Source organism: Fundulus heteroclitus, chromosome 4 (assembly GCF_011125445.2).
Source record: "Fundulus heteroclitus isolate FHET01 chromosome 4, MU-UCD_Fhet_4.1, whole genome shotgun sequence".
NCBI lineage: Eukaryota > Metazoa > Chordata > Actinopteri > Cyprinodontiformes > Fundulidae > Fundulus > Fundulus heteroclitus.
Window position 1 is genome coordinate 19,617,734 of NC_046364.1, and position 17,266 is coordinate 19,634,999.

At 42.1% G+C, this 17,266-nt stretch overlaps 1 protein-coding gene across 6 annotated transcripts in view; it reads left to right on the forward strand.

Moving 5' to 3' along the window:
- The window catches only part of LOC105934128 (A-kinase anchor protein 13), a 117,498-nt gene that overhangs the window by 59,488 nt on the left and 40,744 nt on the right, over positions 1-17,266 (forward strand). For 4 of the 6 annotated variants that reach the window (XM_036136243.1, XM_036136245.1, XM_036136246.1 and 1 more), the window contains exons 10-15: positions 1,502-1,647; positions 8,219-8,592; positions 11,482-11,529; positions 14,223-14,400; positions 14,775-14,877; positions 15,532-15,657. In XM_036136243.1, the coding sequence (XP_035992136.1) occupies positions 1,502-1,647; positions 8,219-8,592; positions 11,482-11,529; positions 14,223-14,400; positions 14,775-14,877; positions 15,532-15,657 (975 nt within the window). The remainder of the gene's footprint in view (positions 1-1,501; positions 1,648-8,218; positions 8,593-11,481; positions 11,530-14,222; positions 14,401-14,774; positions 14,878-15,531; positions 15,658-17,266) is intronic. The other 2 variants (XM_036136248.1, XM_036136247.1) reach the window with 2 other exon arrangements.

The following is a 17,266-nucleotide window of genomic DNA, read 5'->3' on the forward strand; positions in this document are numbered from 1 at the left end:
TTGTGGGCAGGGAAAGTTATTATGATTGTCTTGATTAAACATACATTTATAAAAGGTTATTATTATGATTGTCTTGATTAAACATACATTTATAACAAAGCAGTGAAACACATAGAACAACTGACCATAGGTGACAAACTGTATCTAAAGTGAGCTTGACTTAATAAAAAATAAAATAAAAGCCTGGCTAGTGGCTTTAGGCCCACTCCCTTTCAGAAAAATCCCAGATGTAAGCATCTTGAAGGATGAGCGCGCAGATGCATTTTTTGAAAAAACCTACTTCCTCTTGCTCTCATGAGTGCAGTGAATGCAAAAATGTTCCTCAGGGACAAAGTTCCGCATTTCGGGGCCCAAACAGGCATCTGGAATAACGCAAAACTATGAACTGGGTGGATGATCTCATCCAGTTGTTCCTGGCAGCTGGCTAAAGAAAGCCCGCTGCTATATCAAGCTTCCTCTTCTAGCTTGGCCTGGAATATTATCAGTACATGTCCCTACATGCACAGGAACCCTGCAAACCCACTCCCCATCCAGCCTCCAGGGCCGTGTTGCTGTAGGAGCTGTGAATTGGGTGCTGACTTTAGACGTGCTTATTTGTGGTTCAATAAGGGGTTAGGAGTAATGGTGGGCGTAAACCTAAAAACACTGCTTTCTGTGGCCTGCTGTTAAAAAGCCATGTTGGTTCAAGGCCACTGTAGCCTAATGAGAGCAGCTGAATGTGGGGTTTGAAGTGGGAGAAATGGTTTTAAAATGTGCGACTTTTAAACTGTTTACTGTGATGAGTTAAATTAGATGGACAAGTGTGAGTTGGGTTAGTGGCTGTGGGCACCATCATTTCTCCATTACATGGCTTTTTCCCCCCCGACCAATTAACTGCAAACTGAAATGGACTTTTACCTAGAGGCTTTATGAAAACACTACAGAAAGCTTAATAAGCGCTCTGATGTCGCTCTGCTTTTCAGATCGTTGTCGGTTTTTCTCTGACTTAGATTTTGCTTGAAGTTTTGGCCTCCGAGCTTTTAAGGAGCACAAACGGTGGTGGTTAGCGGTGCGGCACAGACGGCTTCATTTAGGACAGCTAGCCGTCAGTCCTCAAGGCTTTTCACACCTCCTCAGCTTCCAAGAAACATTTTCACCGATGTCTAACACACATGCTTACTCTAGATACTAACAACAACAAAAAAACTGTTTTGACAGGTTTGTTGAACTGCTTAAGGCTCATCCAGCTCTAACTTTTCCTCCTCAAATGCCAAAACATGCATATTTGTTTCTTCTGTGTTTTCAGTATCAGAATGATTTTTACTGCCTAATAGTGTTTTACACGTATGAGGAAATTGCTTTGGTGATGAGGTGCTGTGCACAGACAAACTTACTGTTGACAAGTAGATGTAGACATATATCATGTGGAATGAAACTATTCCCCACATTTCAAGCATGAAGCATTTCTCTGGCTTTACTGTCATCCTGCGAGGTGTTGATTTTTTGATGTTGTGTGTTTCAGATTCCTCCTCGTCTTCAGCATTTCCTGGTTTGCCCAGCAGAACCAGCAGCTCCACCAGCTGTCCCTCATCCACTCACAGAGATTCTGGCAGTGACATTGAAAGCCTCCTGAATGCAGAGCCAGGATATGACAGCATCTTTAGCAAGGTCTGTAAAATGACAAGAGGGTTGTGGTGAGCGGCGCATTTTCCTCCGATGTGGAATATATGAAATAAACCCTGTGTGGATGTGTTACTTTATTAGTTTATGTTGCACAAACATGTAACTGTGAAAGAGCTCCAAATACGGAGCCTTACAAAAGTATCCATACTGTTTAAAATCCGCCCATAGTTTTATGTCGAAATCACAAACTTCAATGTATTTTAAAAGGATTTTTTTAATGCAATAGACCCTCACAGAGTAGAATATAATTTGCTGCAAAATTTCATTTGGTTAAATAAAGCATCCCCATTTCATGATATTACCACCAACATGTTACACTGTGGGGATGGGGTAGTGAGGTTGATGTTTTATGTTAGTTTTCCACAGATTGCTCCTTCAGAGCTGTTGATCTCTGCAGCTCCTCCAGAGTCACCATGGCCCTTCTCCTATTAGTTCAATCCTAGCTCTGCCGGTGAGTTTAGGTTATGTTGTGGTAGGTCTGGAGTTGGGCTGTACTCGCTGTTGTTGGGTAATGGATTCAACAGTGCTCCACTTTAAACTTCTCAGCTTTCTGTCTGCCTTTATCTTCATGACGCTGTTCCTTCACTCGTGTTCTCCAACAAACCTCTGAGACCTTCACTAAACAGTTGGGTTTATACGAACACCTAGGCCTGGACAATATATAAAAAAATTGTATCCATAGAATGGAAATGATATTGATTGATATAGATAATTATCAAAAAATTCATGACATATATTTTAAGTGCAGCCCTGACCATTTTATGATTTTATGCTGTTGCTTAATGACTTATTCTTAAATAAAGAACACTGAATTTAAACACAACCCTTTGTTCAACCAACATTTTACTAAACTCCTAGTTTAAAAAAAAGAAAAAACAACACGTGCTCTCTGAACTCTTTGAAGAGGGTGGGTCTTGTCTATTGCTCGATATATAGTCTGTTTTGTTTTGTCTGTTTTGCACTTACAGTCTACGACTGTAAGTGCAAAACAGACAATCAAAAAATAGAGACGCATTACAAACGGGTTACGTCTGAAGAGACACTAAGAGCTCTAGAAGCCGAGTTGTTGGCCTATGATTGGAGATTAATATATAAAATGAATGATGTGAATTCAGCATATGATGAATTTTTAAAAATATTTAAAATATTATATAACAAGCACTGCCCAATCAAACAATATAACAGGAAAAGCAATCAAAAAAATGAACAGTGGATCACAAAAGGAATACAAAAGGCATGTAAAAAGAAAAACAAACTTTATAGAGAATTTCTAAAACATAGAACGTCTGAATCAGAAAACAAATATAAGAAATATAAAAATAAGTTAACTAATATTATAAAAACATGTAAAAAGGACTATTATTATAAATTACTGGATAGGAATAAAAACAACATTAAGGAAACATGGAATATTTTAAATAGAGTCATTAGAAAAGTTAACAATAACAAATATCCAGACTATTTTATAGATAATGAACAGAATATAACTGATTTGAAAAGTGTCGTCAATAAATTTAATAGATTTTTTGTTAATATAGGACCTCAATTAGCAGAAAAAATACCGACTACAAAAACTGCAACTCAGCAATATCTAATTGAGAATAATCCCAGCTCCTTATATCTCAACCCTGTACTAGAAGAAGAAATCATAAACATTGTGAATAACTGTACAAATAAGACTTCCACTGACTGTGATGATCTGGACATGAAAACTATTAAAATAGTAATTAAAGGAATCTCTAAACCACTAACTTATATTTGCAATTTATCATTTCAGACAGGATCATTTCCCAACAAAATGAAAATAGCAAAGGTCAAACCAATGTATAAAACTGGCAACAAACACCTCTTCACTAACTACAGGCCTGTTTCTCTTCTCCCACAATTTTCTAAAATCCTGGAAAAACTCTTTAAGAAAAGACTGGAACAATTCATAGAAAAACATTCGCTACTTATCAGCAGTCAATATGGATTCAGAGCAAACCGGTCAACATCGCTGGCCGTAACTGACTTAATAGAAGAAATAACCAACGCAATAGATAGTAAGAAACTGGCAGTAGGGATATTTATAGATTTAAAGAAAGCTTTTGATACAATAAATCATGAAAGCCTACTTAAAAAATTAGAACGCTATGGAATTAGGGGAGTAGTTTCTGACTGGATGAGGAGTTATTTAAAGAGCCGGAAACAATTTGTGAAATTGGGAGATGTGGAATCTGATTGGCAGGAGACTGTCTGTGGAGTACCACAAGGATCAGTATTGGGACCAATTTTATTTAATCTTTATATAAATGATATCAGTAAAGTGTCCAATGTATTAAAATTTATCTTATTCGCTGATGACACAAATATTCTAGCCTCAGGAGATAATTTAGAGCATCTTCTCTCAACAGTCACTTCAGAGATTAGTAAGTTAAAGATATGGTTTGACCATAACAAATTATCCCTAAATTTGGACAAGACGAAATTCATGGTCTTTGGGAACTGTTATAAAAATATTGAAATTCAAGTTCAAATAGAGGACGTAACTCTAGAAAGGGTTTTTGCTAATAAGTTCCTCGGTTTAATAATAGATGACAAAATCAGTTGGAAACCTCATATTCAACACTTACAGAGTAAACTCAGTAGAAGTATATCCATATTGGCCAGAGCTAGACATGTATTGAATGCTAAATCACTTCATACTCTATATAACTCTCTGATTTTACCATATTTATCATATTGCTGTGAAGTGTGGGGAGTTAATTACAAGAGCTCTTTACATCCGGTAACCGTCCTACAGAAACGAGCCATTAGAATCATCCATAATGTCGGTTATTATGAGCATACAAACCCGCTCTTCATAATATCCAGAATTCTCAAATTTGACGACCTTGTAGAATTTAAAATGGCTCAATTTATGTTCAAGGTATCAAAGAAGTTGTTACCTGAGCACATACAGAGCACGTTTTCTGAAAGAGAAGGGGGGTATAACTTAAGGGGTCACTTAATCTTCAAGATCCGCAATTTTAGAACAACAAGGAAAAGCTTCTGTATTTCAATTAAAGGTGTAAAGTTATGGAATAAGTTACATGAAGATTTAAAACAAAGCAATAGTTTAACACAATTCAAAAGAAGGTACAAAGAGGTAATTTTCAATAGATATACACATGGGGACAGAAAGCAATAAGGTGTGTATTGAAGATAATAACTTGGTGTAAGGGTTTAGAAAGATAAACCAGCATAAAATGGGAAAATGTATAGGTAAATATTAGTAACTGTTACTTCAAACTGCCACTTTGATTTTGATTTATTTTTTTATTTTTTTAATGACAGTAGGACTCTAAAATCTCAAGTGTTTAGGGGTAGGAGTTTATAAGTTCTCACTTCTTCCTACCCCGTTTTGAGCATGATATGTTAACTGAAACAAAAATCTGTATTTTCTCTTCTTTCTTATGCACTTCTTGTTACTGTGCACTATTTTATTTTTATATTTGTATCATGTTCGAATAAATAAATAAATAAAAATAAATAAATATTGTAATTCAATTATCGATCAGTCCTACTAATACCGAAATATTTCTCTGTATTCTTTAATTATGTAACTTCTGAAATCAGTCAATTAGATTGTATTTAATATTGAGCAATATTGTAGCGCAGTGGGTTTTAAAATCCAGTATCATTTTCCTTCATAGTTACGAACAGCTTTGAGTTGGAGCAGCTCAGAAAATCCCAATAAAATACATGAAGTTAGTTGTTGTAATGAGATGCAAAAAATGAATACTCCTCCAATGCTCTGTTCATTTCAAAATGAGAGGAAATCCGATTTGATTTGGCAGCAGACTCTTTATGCCTCGCTGGCTGCGCTCCAAACATCAGGTTCACTCATGTCGAACAGCAGGAATATATTTTTGTTTGCCTCTGCAACTGCGCCTATAGGGAATATTTCCCATGTATAACCTAGCTGTTTTTCCCTCAGTCTGAGCTCAGTTTTATTTATCAGCAGCCTGAGGCTGAGACCCCAGACATCAACCAGGCATTTTCTGACGCCAGCAGCTCTGCTCTGCTGCTGGGGAAAGTGCAAACCGTGGTCCCCGCTGTCACTCTGCTGCCGCTGAAAGGCTGTGTGAAGCCAGGGAAGCCTTTGGTCGTTGTTAAAGTGCACGCATCTCTCCGCGTCGCATCCTTCTGCTGCGTCGAGCACTCGAAACGCGCTCGCTGCATTTGGAACCATATGTTCTGTTAGTCGTAAACAGCAGCGGACAATGACGTCTGCCCAGTGATTATCAGCTGCCTGCCAGTGTTTGCTGGGATGCTGAGGGTGAGTGATGGGTGAAATGTGGCATGAGGCTCGCAGGCTTTGATTTCAAACAAAGGCCACAGAAGCTAAATACTGAAAGAGAGGATTAGCGCGTTGGCTTCTCTCTGAAGAGAAAATGTCCTTTCTTTAGCAAGCTGCAGTTCTGCAGTTGTAGAAAAGGGATAAAAAAAAAAATGGTCTGTTTCATAACTCTAAAGGCCACGGCGTCGATCTCATTAACACGTGAGCTCAGCATGTATCATGCGCCCTTGCGGAAAGAAAGCGTAACATTAATTGTTGTGTGTGAGGGCATGAGAAAGCTGAAAGAGCCTGAAATGTAAAATATTTAATCCTGTCTGAATCGTCCTCCCGACTCCACAGCCAGCCTGGGCTGCAGTCACGTGCGCCCACATACACAAGCTCACACGTTCCCTCACTCCCAGAGGAAGTTGTTCCTGCAGCATAAAGCAGATCTTTCTTTCCCAGCCCTCCAACAGAAGCCGCTCTATGCTGGCGCTAACACTGCAGCTGGCAGCACAATAGGCCCAGTTAAAGCTCACACCTACGAATTAGCTCCCAGAGAACCTCCCTAAACCTGTGAGTGTCCGTGCAGGAGCCCGTTCCCACCCATCTCCACTCAGGAGTTTAGCAGGGAGACACAGAACAACTGCACGCAGAGTCTCTTTCCTGGCCCGCGCAGCCTAGTGACTTGTGACAGTGTTTGAAAAGTGTGTGTGCGCCGGAGCAACATCTGCGAAAGCTTTGTTTCCCCCATCATCTAATGGCGTTTGTTATAATGTCAGTGTTGCTATAAAGTGGCTGTTGCTCGTTATGCTTAAGCCCTGCCATTTGGTCCTCATTAAGCTCCATTCCTGTGGGTTAAATAGTCTCCCAGCCTTCTCCAAATGCATAACATGCTTCAGAGAAGAAATGCTGATGTATATATAATGTGATAGCCCAGGTGATTAACAGCGCTTTGATGCACATCTGTTCTATTATTCCATTTTAGCTCGTTTTGTTGTTTTCTGCATGGTAATCTCTGCTGTTTTGTTAGGTTCTGTGGTAAAGTTGATTTGACATATTCCTCCATTGATGCTGTGCTTACGCAAGCAGAGCAAGAATCTTCCCACCCTCGACTCTAGGTCACTCCCACTAGCTTGTCTGCTACGCTGGAGAAAAAAAAAATCAGCAAAAGAAGTACAACCCTTGTAGGAATCTTGGTTTTTCTTAACTTTTTTTTTTTTAACAGACACAAGCAGAAAGAAAAGGATTTGCATGTTGTCGTCTTCACTGACGGGGTTATTCTGTTAAAAAAAGGTTAACGAGTTTGTCACCACCAAGAAGCTGTAAAGGGAAATGGGTAATTAACGCACAGAAAGACAGAAATGTGTCGTTCTACACTCAACACTGTTTGGTCTGAGGAGTCGGTGTCAGCTTTGAGGGTAAATATAGGTCCCACACATAGACTTGGTTGTCCTCGTGTGTCGGAGTTCCCCCTGTAAGCTGTCTCAGTTTCACAGTGTGAAGTTGATCATACGGGCCCACGCCATGCTGTGCACTGCTGGTACTACTGGCTGAAAGATGCACTCTGCACTTTTCTCTTGATTTGGGGAGAGAGAAAAAAAGACTAAGCTAAATTTGCTGTTTGGAAATATTTCTGGTTGCACAAAACAAAGCGATTCATAATCTGGAGACTAAATGAGCACCACTTGTGCTTAATAAGGCAATGCTGTTTTTAAATAGCCGTCTGGGAGCTCAGAGCAGCATGTCTTTGAAGGAGCTGACTACAGCTTGCTACAGGCCTGCTCATCTGGACTTAAGCTCTTGTCAGATGGACTGAATCCATGTTTCAATCGCGTATGTTGGGTAGAGAGCTGACATAAGGCGTTACATAGCCAGAATCAGAAAAGATGCGCAGGCTCTTATCAGCAAAAGGGGCAAAAGCCAGTTTCTGTGAAATGGCGAGGGGGCTTTTGTGAGCAAAAGAATTAACATAAACCCAAACAATAAAAACAATTTCTCAAGAAATTTCTCAAGAAATTGGTGTGCTTTAAATCATGATCCATAAATTGACCAATTAAATACTGAAGTTTGTTATTATTGGTTTACGGGCCACTTTTTATTGGGAGAAAATCTTTAAAGTTATTAAACAAAGTTTTTCTTGTAGGACCCAGCAAACCTTTCCCTTTCAGGCGTGGCCTCTTCTGTTGAGACTTAGGGAGCGAGGCAGGGATGTTTCCGTAATACTAACGTCTAACTTGGCTTGGATGTCTGCAGAGCGATGAACCGGTGACGGGAGGAGACAGCACCAGCGAGGTCTCCGTCTCCTGCTCCTCCACAGACGACACGGCCAGCGTCGGCCCGTCCAGCTCCAGTCCTGAAGGCAGCCAGGGCCTGAGCTGCAGCTGGAGCCCAGAGGAGGGCATCCATCCTGAGGCTGCTAACACAGAGGGCCAGGATACTGCTGCCGGGGTAGAAGGAGGAGGAGGAGGAGGAGCGGACGCTGACGAGGAAGCAAAAGACAGAGTGACGGAGGTGCCGCGGCGTTCCTGCCTCCTCCGGAGCAGCCAGCGCTCTCTGTCGCCCCTTCGCCGCCACAGCTGGGGTCCAGGAAAGAACAACGGAGGAGAATCAGAGATGAACCAGAGGAGGTGAGAGCTGGAAGCAACGTTTTATTTTATTATAGACGCACCGATGGGCCTTTTCTCACCCGTCTGGCTTGACGATTCAGGTTTCCACCTGATTCTGGGTTTGAAACAAATTCTGACAAAAGAAAACCCAAAAGCACCTGTCCCTAATCTTCATCTGATTGTTATTATTTTTCAATCTATTTATAGATTAAATATGGTGAGAGCTGTTAGCTCTGATGCATTAAATAAACGATAAAACAACTTTTTTCTCTTTTATTAGTGCAGATCTTGGATCAGGCCCAATCAAGGAAAACTTAGTCAGTTCCAATCTGTGGTGCATCAATATTTATTATGTCAACCTGTTGATGTTACAGAAGGCATGGGGAAAGCGGGGTAGTTACTCCTTTATCCTAGACATCAGGGTAGGTGTCAGGAGACCGGATGTCTCCAGGATCAAATGCCGCCGTTATTAAAGCTCGCTGATGTCATCCTCTCTGCACCATTGCAGCACTTTGATGCCCTCTCTTTGAGCAGCTGTGTTGCCATTTGTCAGGAGGCTGTTGGAGTATCACAAACGTGTACACAGACCGGGAGCAGACACAAGAGCGCCGACATGTTCCTCAAACTAAGCACATGAAAGCTGCCCTCTTAACCCGAATCACAGGCACGTGGAAAGCAACTGTTTCCAGTCAACAGAAGTCACTTCACAATAAAATGCAGGCGGGATAAAAATCCCCGTCAGCTGATTTCTGTCATAGAAAAAGTATGTGCCTTTTTCATTACATTTTTGGGTTATTTGTAATTTGTAGGGATAAAAAAAAAATAAATCACCTTTTGATACAATCCTTTTGTAATGCAGACTCAGCAGGACTTCAATCAGGAAATAAAAAGCAGAGGCTGTTCTCCGAACTTTAAAGTTTGGTAAATCTGTATGGTCGCTAAAGAGAGCTAGACAAAATGTTTTTTCTTCGTGGGAACGGATGAACACCAAACACCCAGATCAAACTTATTGAATGTAGGCAGGCTTGAATCGGTGAGGTAAAGGTATCATTTGTACATCCTGCTGGCTTTGCCTCCACTTATCTTGTGTTTGGTCAAATCTTAGATGAACGTTTTCTTGCGAAGCGTTTCAAGAGTGACACACTTTCAGAAGGGTTAACACTGGCACGGCGTGATGTTGATAAGCATCAACGTGCTCACACCGGCCGGCTGTCTGCGGGTCTGCACGCATACGCTGACAGCAGAGCAGCGAGTGGAGCTGGCCTCACCTAGCAGAGAGACGGCGGCAGGAAGAGATGCTGCTGCTGCTGCTGCTGCTGATAAACACCCAGCAGGGAAGAAATCAACAGTGCGCTTTTGTTTGAATTCTAATTTTGTGTTAAAATTCACAAAAGCCACCCCTGTATTTCTCTGTATTTGGAGGAAGGAAGGAGGAACCTTCTTGTATTTTTTTTATAGCTGCCTTTAATAGTTTGAAGCTCTTAAAGTGATTCTTTGAGCAATGGCTGCATGTGCATCCCTTTTAGTGCGTTCCAATTTCTTTAACCATAGTTTTTGGAGCATTTTGAGCCACCTAACTGACCTAAGACCTATTTAGGAATTAAAGCACCCAACTTAAAGCACAAACTAATGTTAACACATGACAAACAGATCCCATTCAATCTGGTTTCTGAGAAACGCTTTGCGCATCGCTGGGGTTAGAATCTCCTGCTTCTTCAGTTCCTGTTTTTACAGCTTTGCTTAAACATGCCGGATCAAAGTTTTCTGTCGCTACTTATTGGGGAATCTATTTAGAATAGATTAAAATTCATTAGAAGTGCGTGGGGGCTTAGGACTTAACAAACTGCATCAGGCGTGCGAGGATACGCGAGGATTGATACATTGTGAAGAGCAGGGGTCTGCCTCTTCCTGTGAGGCAGCATTAGAGTGTCACTTAGATAAATATGAAGGTTTCACCGGCAGCATATTAGTTTTACATAAAGAGCAGAAATCTACCCACAAGCACCTCTAAAGCTCATTAATTCTAGATTAAAGGTATTTGTGCTATGACAAGGGGTCATGCTTGTAGCTCTTTAATGGCTTTATGCAGCAAGTCTCCTCCCCGCGTTAGAAGTTGGCATTTGGGAGAGATTTCAGAGAGCCACTGCTCTTGGCATGGACATGTTTCAGACTTTCCCAGCTGTTTCCAGGCTAATTGAAGTGTTTCCTGGCTTCAGCTTGTTGTGTATCTAGCAGATGTGAGGATGGTAGAAGTAGAGATGCACCAATTAATCAGCCAGAGGTTGAAATAGTCCTAATTTTCCTTGATTGCTGGAAAATTTAATCCCCCCTCCCCATCTATTCATAGGATCAAAATTAAGAAATCAACATAAACATATCAACCCACAGGATGCAATACTTTGATCCAGTTTTTTCACTTTAGTAAAAAAATCTGATAATTACCACTAGGTTTGATGCATAAATGGTAATAGTCTTATAAGTCCTTCATACTTTGAGTATTCCTACATATTTTCTCTTTTTCTAAGTCTTAGACCTTAAAATAGGACTCGGCTAAAATTGTAATTGACAGGTTAGACTTCAGCGAAGCTCTCAAATCAATGTCAGCTGAAAAAAAACGGCCACTCGGTGCGTCTGTAGGTAGAAAACTTCTGAACTCTTTGGAAGAAATCAAACAATCATTTCTAAAGAAGTGTCCATTTAAGAGTGTTATTGTTAACAAACAGCAACAGCGCTGGCACTCCAGCACATCCCACCCTTCAGTTCAGCAGTAAAACTCTGACTTAGACCGATGGTCCCATCCTCAACACAAACAGTTCATTCATCATGTTGTTTCTTACATGCTGTCCTCTCAAACCACCATTCATCTCTCCCACCATGCACCACTTCCTGTCTGTGCTTCATCACCGCCAGTTCCATCCGTAGCCCTGGTGAGGGGAAGCTGGCCTTTCACAGGAGAAGGTATTGATAACGTGTTGTTGGGATTGATTTGTTGTCTTGGTGAGATGCAGCGTGGACTATGTGATGCTCCTGCTTTTTAACATCTGCTCGCTGCGCTGCTCCTGCTTTATGCTGCATCCCTGCAGGCGACTGTGCCCCAGAGTGTTGCTGTCTTTTCACCCCTACTGGAATGTGCATAAAGCACCGTGGAGGAAAATGTGGCCGAGCCTCGTCTCTTTTCTGTGGAAAGAGTGAAGTGTAACTCTGCAGGCTCAGCTGCATGGCTACAGATGGAGAACTGAGTGTTTTTTCCTCTTTTTCTTTTTTTTTTTTTTTCTTTTTACAAAGATCCTGTAGGGATTTTGAGTGCAGCCCTGGAGGAGAAGAGTCTGTGCCACAGCAATAAAACCCGAATAAAAGTTGTTCAAACTGTAAAATATCTTTGTTGATTCTCTAACCTGCACTTCTACCCAGAAGGGGGATAGGAGGAAGCAACAATGAAGGAACCTGCTTCTTCCTTCATTAATATTGATGGCATGAACCAGAGTAGAGTTGTTTCAAATCTGTTGGTTTGTGCTGGGCTCGTGAAGGCTGATTTAAAAACACAAGGTCTTGTGTTTTGTTGTTTTTCACCAGCGTTCACTCATCCTTAATGTAGGAATTTTCTAGAAGGGACTTAGGGTGGAACTGTGTTTTTCAAAGTGGGAAATGTGGATAAAAATTATCTGAGTTGGAGGTTTTGTCAGACTGTAGGTTGATACTTTTTTATTTGGGCTTAAAGATTTTTTTTTTTATATCTGTTCTGGAATTTTGCCATTTAGTTTTGCCTCCTGCAGAATGCCGTAGACCCTGATACAGATACTCAATGGCTCAGATTGACGACACCGTCAGCCATCCTTTGCGTTTGCCCGGCTCTAATTAAGACACGTCTCACATTGTGACGGGGCGCTACTGCATGTTTGTCGCTGAAGAAAGCAGCAGATCCAGCAGCTGGGGTTCTGGTGGTGCTCCTGGCGTAACGAGGCGGTGTTACCGCAGACACCGTCACAGGAACTACACTACCACTCAAAAGTTTGGCCTCACCCAAAAACGGGTCACATTTTTCCAAGAAAACTCACATGTCAATAACCAAATGAGTTGCAAAATGAATAGAAAATTTAGTCCAGACGTTGACAAGGTTGGAAATAATGATTTGTATTTGAAATGGTAATTCTGTCCCTCAAACGTGGCTTTCATCAAAGAATGCTCCATTTGCAGCAGCTGCAGCCTTGCAGAGCGTTGACAGTCTAGCTGTCAGTCTGACGAGGTGATCTGAGGAAATGTCCCCCATGCTTCCTGCTTGATGGGCCCTTCTCACGGTCCAGTTTCTCCCACCACAGCTCAATAGGTGGAGATCTGGGGACTGTGCCATTATGGACAGAATACCTCACTGACCTCGTCTGGACTGTATTTCTGATTCATTTAATGTTGTTTTATTTGAAGAAAATAGTGCTCGTCATCAAAAAATATAAGGACGTTTCTAAGTGACGCCAAACTTTTGAGCGGCAGTGAACCTGTTTCCAGTCTTTAGTAGCAGCGGGGGACGGGTTGTGATGCTACACTGACACGCTGTCTCCTCCCTGTCTAACCTTAGAAATGTCTCATCTCCTGCATCTTCCTCTGTGTGCTTCACTGGTATTTTCCCACTTGCCTGTTCCTCCTTATCCCCAAAACGTCTACTATCCCGTCTGCTACTTATGAGCTCTTGAGGCTCTCTCCATCAACGGTGCGGTCTTAGTCCGTCCCTGCAGGTACAATGTTTTGATCTTCTCCTTTTTTGTTCCGAGCACATGACCATTTTTGAATGATGCATGTTTACGAGCCACCTGATTTGCATTAGCCGTTGTTGTAGGTGTGTTTCCTCGTGTGTGTGTGTGTTTGTGATTTGGGTGAGCCAGTCAGTTGCTTCCCATTGCACAGCAGAGAGCTGCAGCCTCTGCGGGTGTTATTCAGGATGAAGGAGCGTCTGGCTCTGTAGGGTGAGTATGCCGTGCCAGGGAAGAGGTTTTAATATGACAGATATAGCCGTCTGCGTTCCCAACCCTGAGGATTGCTGAGTGCTGCGCCAGGCTGGTCACTGATGATGATTCTTTTAGTCCAGCCTCGGCTAGTGATGCTTGAAAGTGTTGGACTGATGATTTGCTGGAGAACGGGGGGAAACCACAGCCCCCCAGAGGCCGGGGGAAAGGGAGATTTACGGCGGGAGCCTCCAAGCGTCGGAGAGCCCGTCCTGAAGCCGACTGAGCTGCAGCTCGCTAGCATAGCTCATTCTGAAATGTAGCTGTAGTTTTCCTCCCCATAATCATTGCATTGGATTTTTTTTCAGGGCCTCTTATTCCCAGTCATAGATCGATGTAATTGGGGTTGTAAATCACAGATGCGGGGCCCTCTCTGCTGATGCTGATGTTGGAAGTTATTTGCAGCTGCTTCAGCTGTAAATCTGTCCCAGAGGCCGCCGATAACTCAGCTGACTAAACACTGTGCAGAGCCAGCTTTGTGTGTGTGTGTGTGTGTGTGTGTGTGTGTGTGTCTACCAACAGGTGAATGCATGGATTTGGCTGTGTCTCGTGGCAGCAACAGTTGTATGCGTCCAGAGGGCTGTGATGGATAGTTCAGACAGGCCTAGCGGGGTGTGTTTACAGTCCAGTCCAATGTATTTCTGTTTGTCCGCGCAGCTACAGCTTGGAAGGGCTCAGCGGGATCCAGGAAGAGCTGAGGGGCTCCGCCATCCAGGAGCCCCGCGTCCTGGCCCAATCGAGGATGCCCCGGTACAACAGTGACGACAGGGGCTCCCTGGTGTCCCTGACGGAGGAGCAGGAGGAGCGGGAGGAGGACACCAGACTGCACGAACAGGTCAGCTGAGAGACAAATGAATAACTTTAGATCCTTGTGATGTAAACCAGGAAGGGTCCTCAACAACATCCTCTGCCTGATTCATCTGGACAGAAGTGGATTTCCTAAACAGGGAGGAGAAACGTCACTTAGGGGATTAGTGAGAATTACTAATCATCATTGTCCGCAGGTCGCTTGATTCCCCTCGTTCTCAGTGACTTTTAAACAGATCGTGAACATACCATCACAAGTCAAACATCCAGTTTCCCCTTTTAGTTCATTGTTCCTGTTTCCAGTTAATCGGCTGCTGTCATGTTCCACATCATCTCTGCCTGCCTCTCTAACATTCTCATGCAGCAGATCATCTGATGCCAACTTTGTCTTTCATGGCGCAGAAATTACGGCGGTATCGGCCGCTGAGAAACAGCTGCTCCTCCATGACCCTTCCCCTCACCAAGTCTGTGTCCATGGTCACCATCAACCATAAAGACAGCGATGGTGAGTGTCTGTGCTAGCCTCTGGTTCACACCTCAGCTACTATTTCAGCTCATTTCTTTAAACTTACAGGCTCTTTGGACCTATTAGAAGAGTATTTCTTCTTTTTTACCATCACTGAAGGACCTGTGTCTTTAAATCATACAGTGTCTCGGTTTCAAAACCACTACTTCTATCAAAGTATGCACAACTTTACAACTTTGCAACATTTTGTCTGTTTAAAACCCACAAACCTCAAAGTATTTATTAGAATTTTATCCCAAAAATCGACACAAATTGGAGCATAACTGATGTAGCAGGATACCTGATACAATCTACAATGTTTTACAAATTATTGTGATGGTAACGATTGTTTCTAAAATGGGAGAGGCCAAGGCTATACGGAGAGGATGAGGTTATTTGAGAAGTTGATGAGAATCTGTAGGTTTTTTTTTAGTCTTATAAAGAAACTGAGAAATACCTACAAGAGAAGGTGAATATGATGCTTTAAAGTAAAAAGTAGCAACAGGTGCTGTTAAAGAGCCTGATTTATACCAGGAGGTGCTGGGACAAAGCTATTTATCATCCTTAGTGTCGCTTATTCTCAGTTACTTGGTTTAAACAAATGATGAGTGCCTGTTGTGGCTCTTCCCTCCCTGCCGCCGCTCCGCCTCCCAGCGGTGGGACGCCTGAGACGTAAGAGGCGCATTTCCTTCTCTTTCAACCTTTCCCCCATCCTCACCAAATCTAAGTCTCAGTTCGTTTACGGGGACTATTCGTCAAGCGATGATGACGACGACTCGAGTGAGTACCGAACAGAAAACAAGGTTGCAGTAGAAAGTAGCAGTCATATCCCAAACCACGGCGGTTGCGGTTCCCAGTAGAGCCCTAGAAGCCCACCTCCCCCGTCTGTCCAGATAGTAGCTACACCCGAGTGTAATGGACTGATAATAAAACTGTTGTTCCCAGCTGTGGTAGTGCAGGGTTAGGGATGCCTCTCCTCTTCAGGGGAGGCATAACGTTCTTTAGAATCAGAAGGGCTGAGACTACAGAGAAAAAAACAATCCCATTTTAATATAAACCTGTGTTAACTCCTCTGAGTTTAAACATTTTCCCATTCAGCACAGGACTGGCTCAGCCGAACAATGCTGAAGGCAAAATGGAGGCTGATTGAGTTGCAGCACTAAACATTAATCAAAAGGCGAATGCTGATTACTGCTCACATTAATCCACTGGCAGCTTGATGGCGGATTTAAAGAATATGCTGTGAAGCAAAGCTATTCCTTTTTTCTTAACTTTGTTCTGAATTCATTATTCTGGTAAACTCTGTTTGCCATGTTGAATTGGACCTTGGCTTCTCTTGTCATATACAGGGCAGCGTGACCTTTGCATTAACTGGCCTTTCTGTAGTTCTATCTGCAAAAACTTGAACAAAATCAAGAGAGAAAGAGGAAACACATCATCAGAGGTGCTGCAGGTAATCTGAGGATAAATGCGGGCTTGTCATCTTTAGTCAAAGACAGCGAACCTTGTTCTCCCTCCTCTATTCCCTAAGATATTTCCATTTGTGATTTCTGTCTCATTTTGCTCGTGTTATCCTCTTTGACTGGCGAGCAGCGCTCTGCACACTTTCATGTTTTTCTCAATATTGAGCAGAAGTGATGATTTGGTGAGAAGCTGAATGTTCAAAGTTAAAAATGACTGGTTGCTATAATAATAGACTTTATATTGTATAGATTTATACAGATACAGGAATAATTGTTAGCACTTCTGTTAAAGATATTAAAAATGGCTTAAAATACATCTCTAATTGCAAAAGCATAACCCTTTCACAGAAACATTTAGAGAAATCTAGCATTTAATTTGAGTACATTTATTCCAGAAGGAAACAACATAACCTGTAGGAATATTATTACTCACACAACCCTTCATAATAGCATTTTTTATTTTGATTTTATTTTAAGTGCTGAGAATTTCTCAGAACCTTTAATTAGTAATCCATGTGTGTCTGTTACCTGGGGTTAAAATAAGATCCTACATAGAAGCCCATTTCTTTTAGCCCCTGGCCACTGGCTAAGAACTGATGCTCCTCCTGATGCCGCACAGTGAGCCGGATGGTTAGGAAGGAGAAAAGAGTAACCAAAGAACACAGCGGGGATGAGTGGTATTTTGAGGTTCTCAACTCTCCGCTACTTTGAGACACTATCTACATGTCAAGGTGTTATTTGGCCAAACATCAGCCTTTCTATGTCTTAGGGTGACACGTGTAAACATGTGGAGTTTGCTAGACTCTGCTGGCACCCAACAGGAACTATGTCCTCTAGCTTTTCAGCTACAAATACTTCAGGTGGGATTGACCTGTAAGAAATTAGGAATATCTGGAAAAGTACCTCACGCCCCTCTTAAGTAAGGT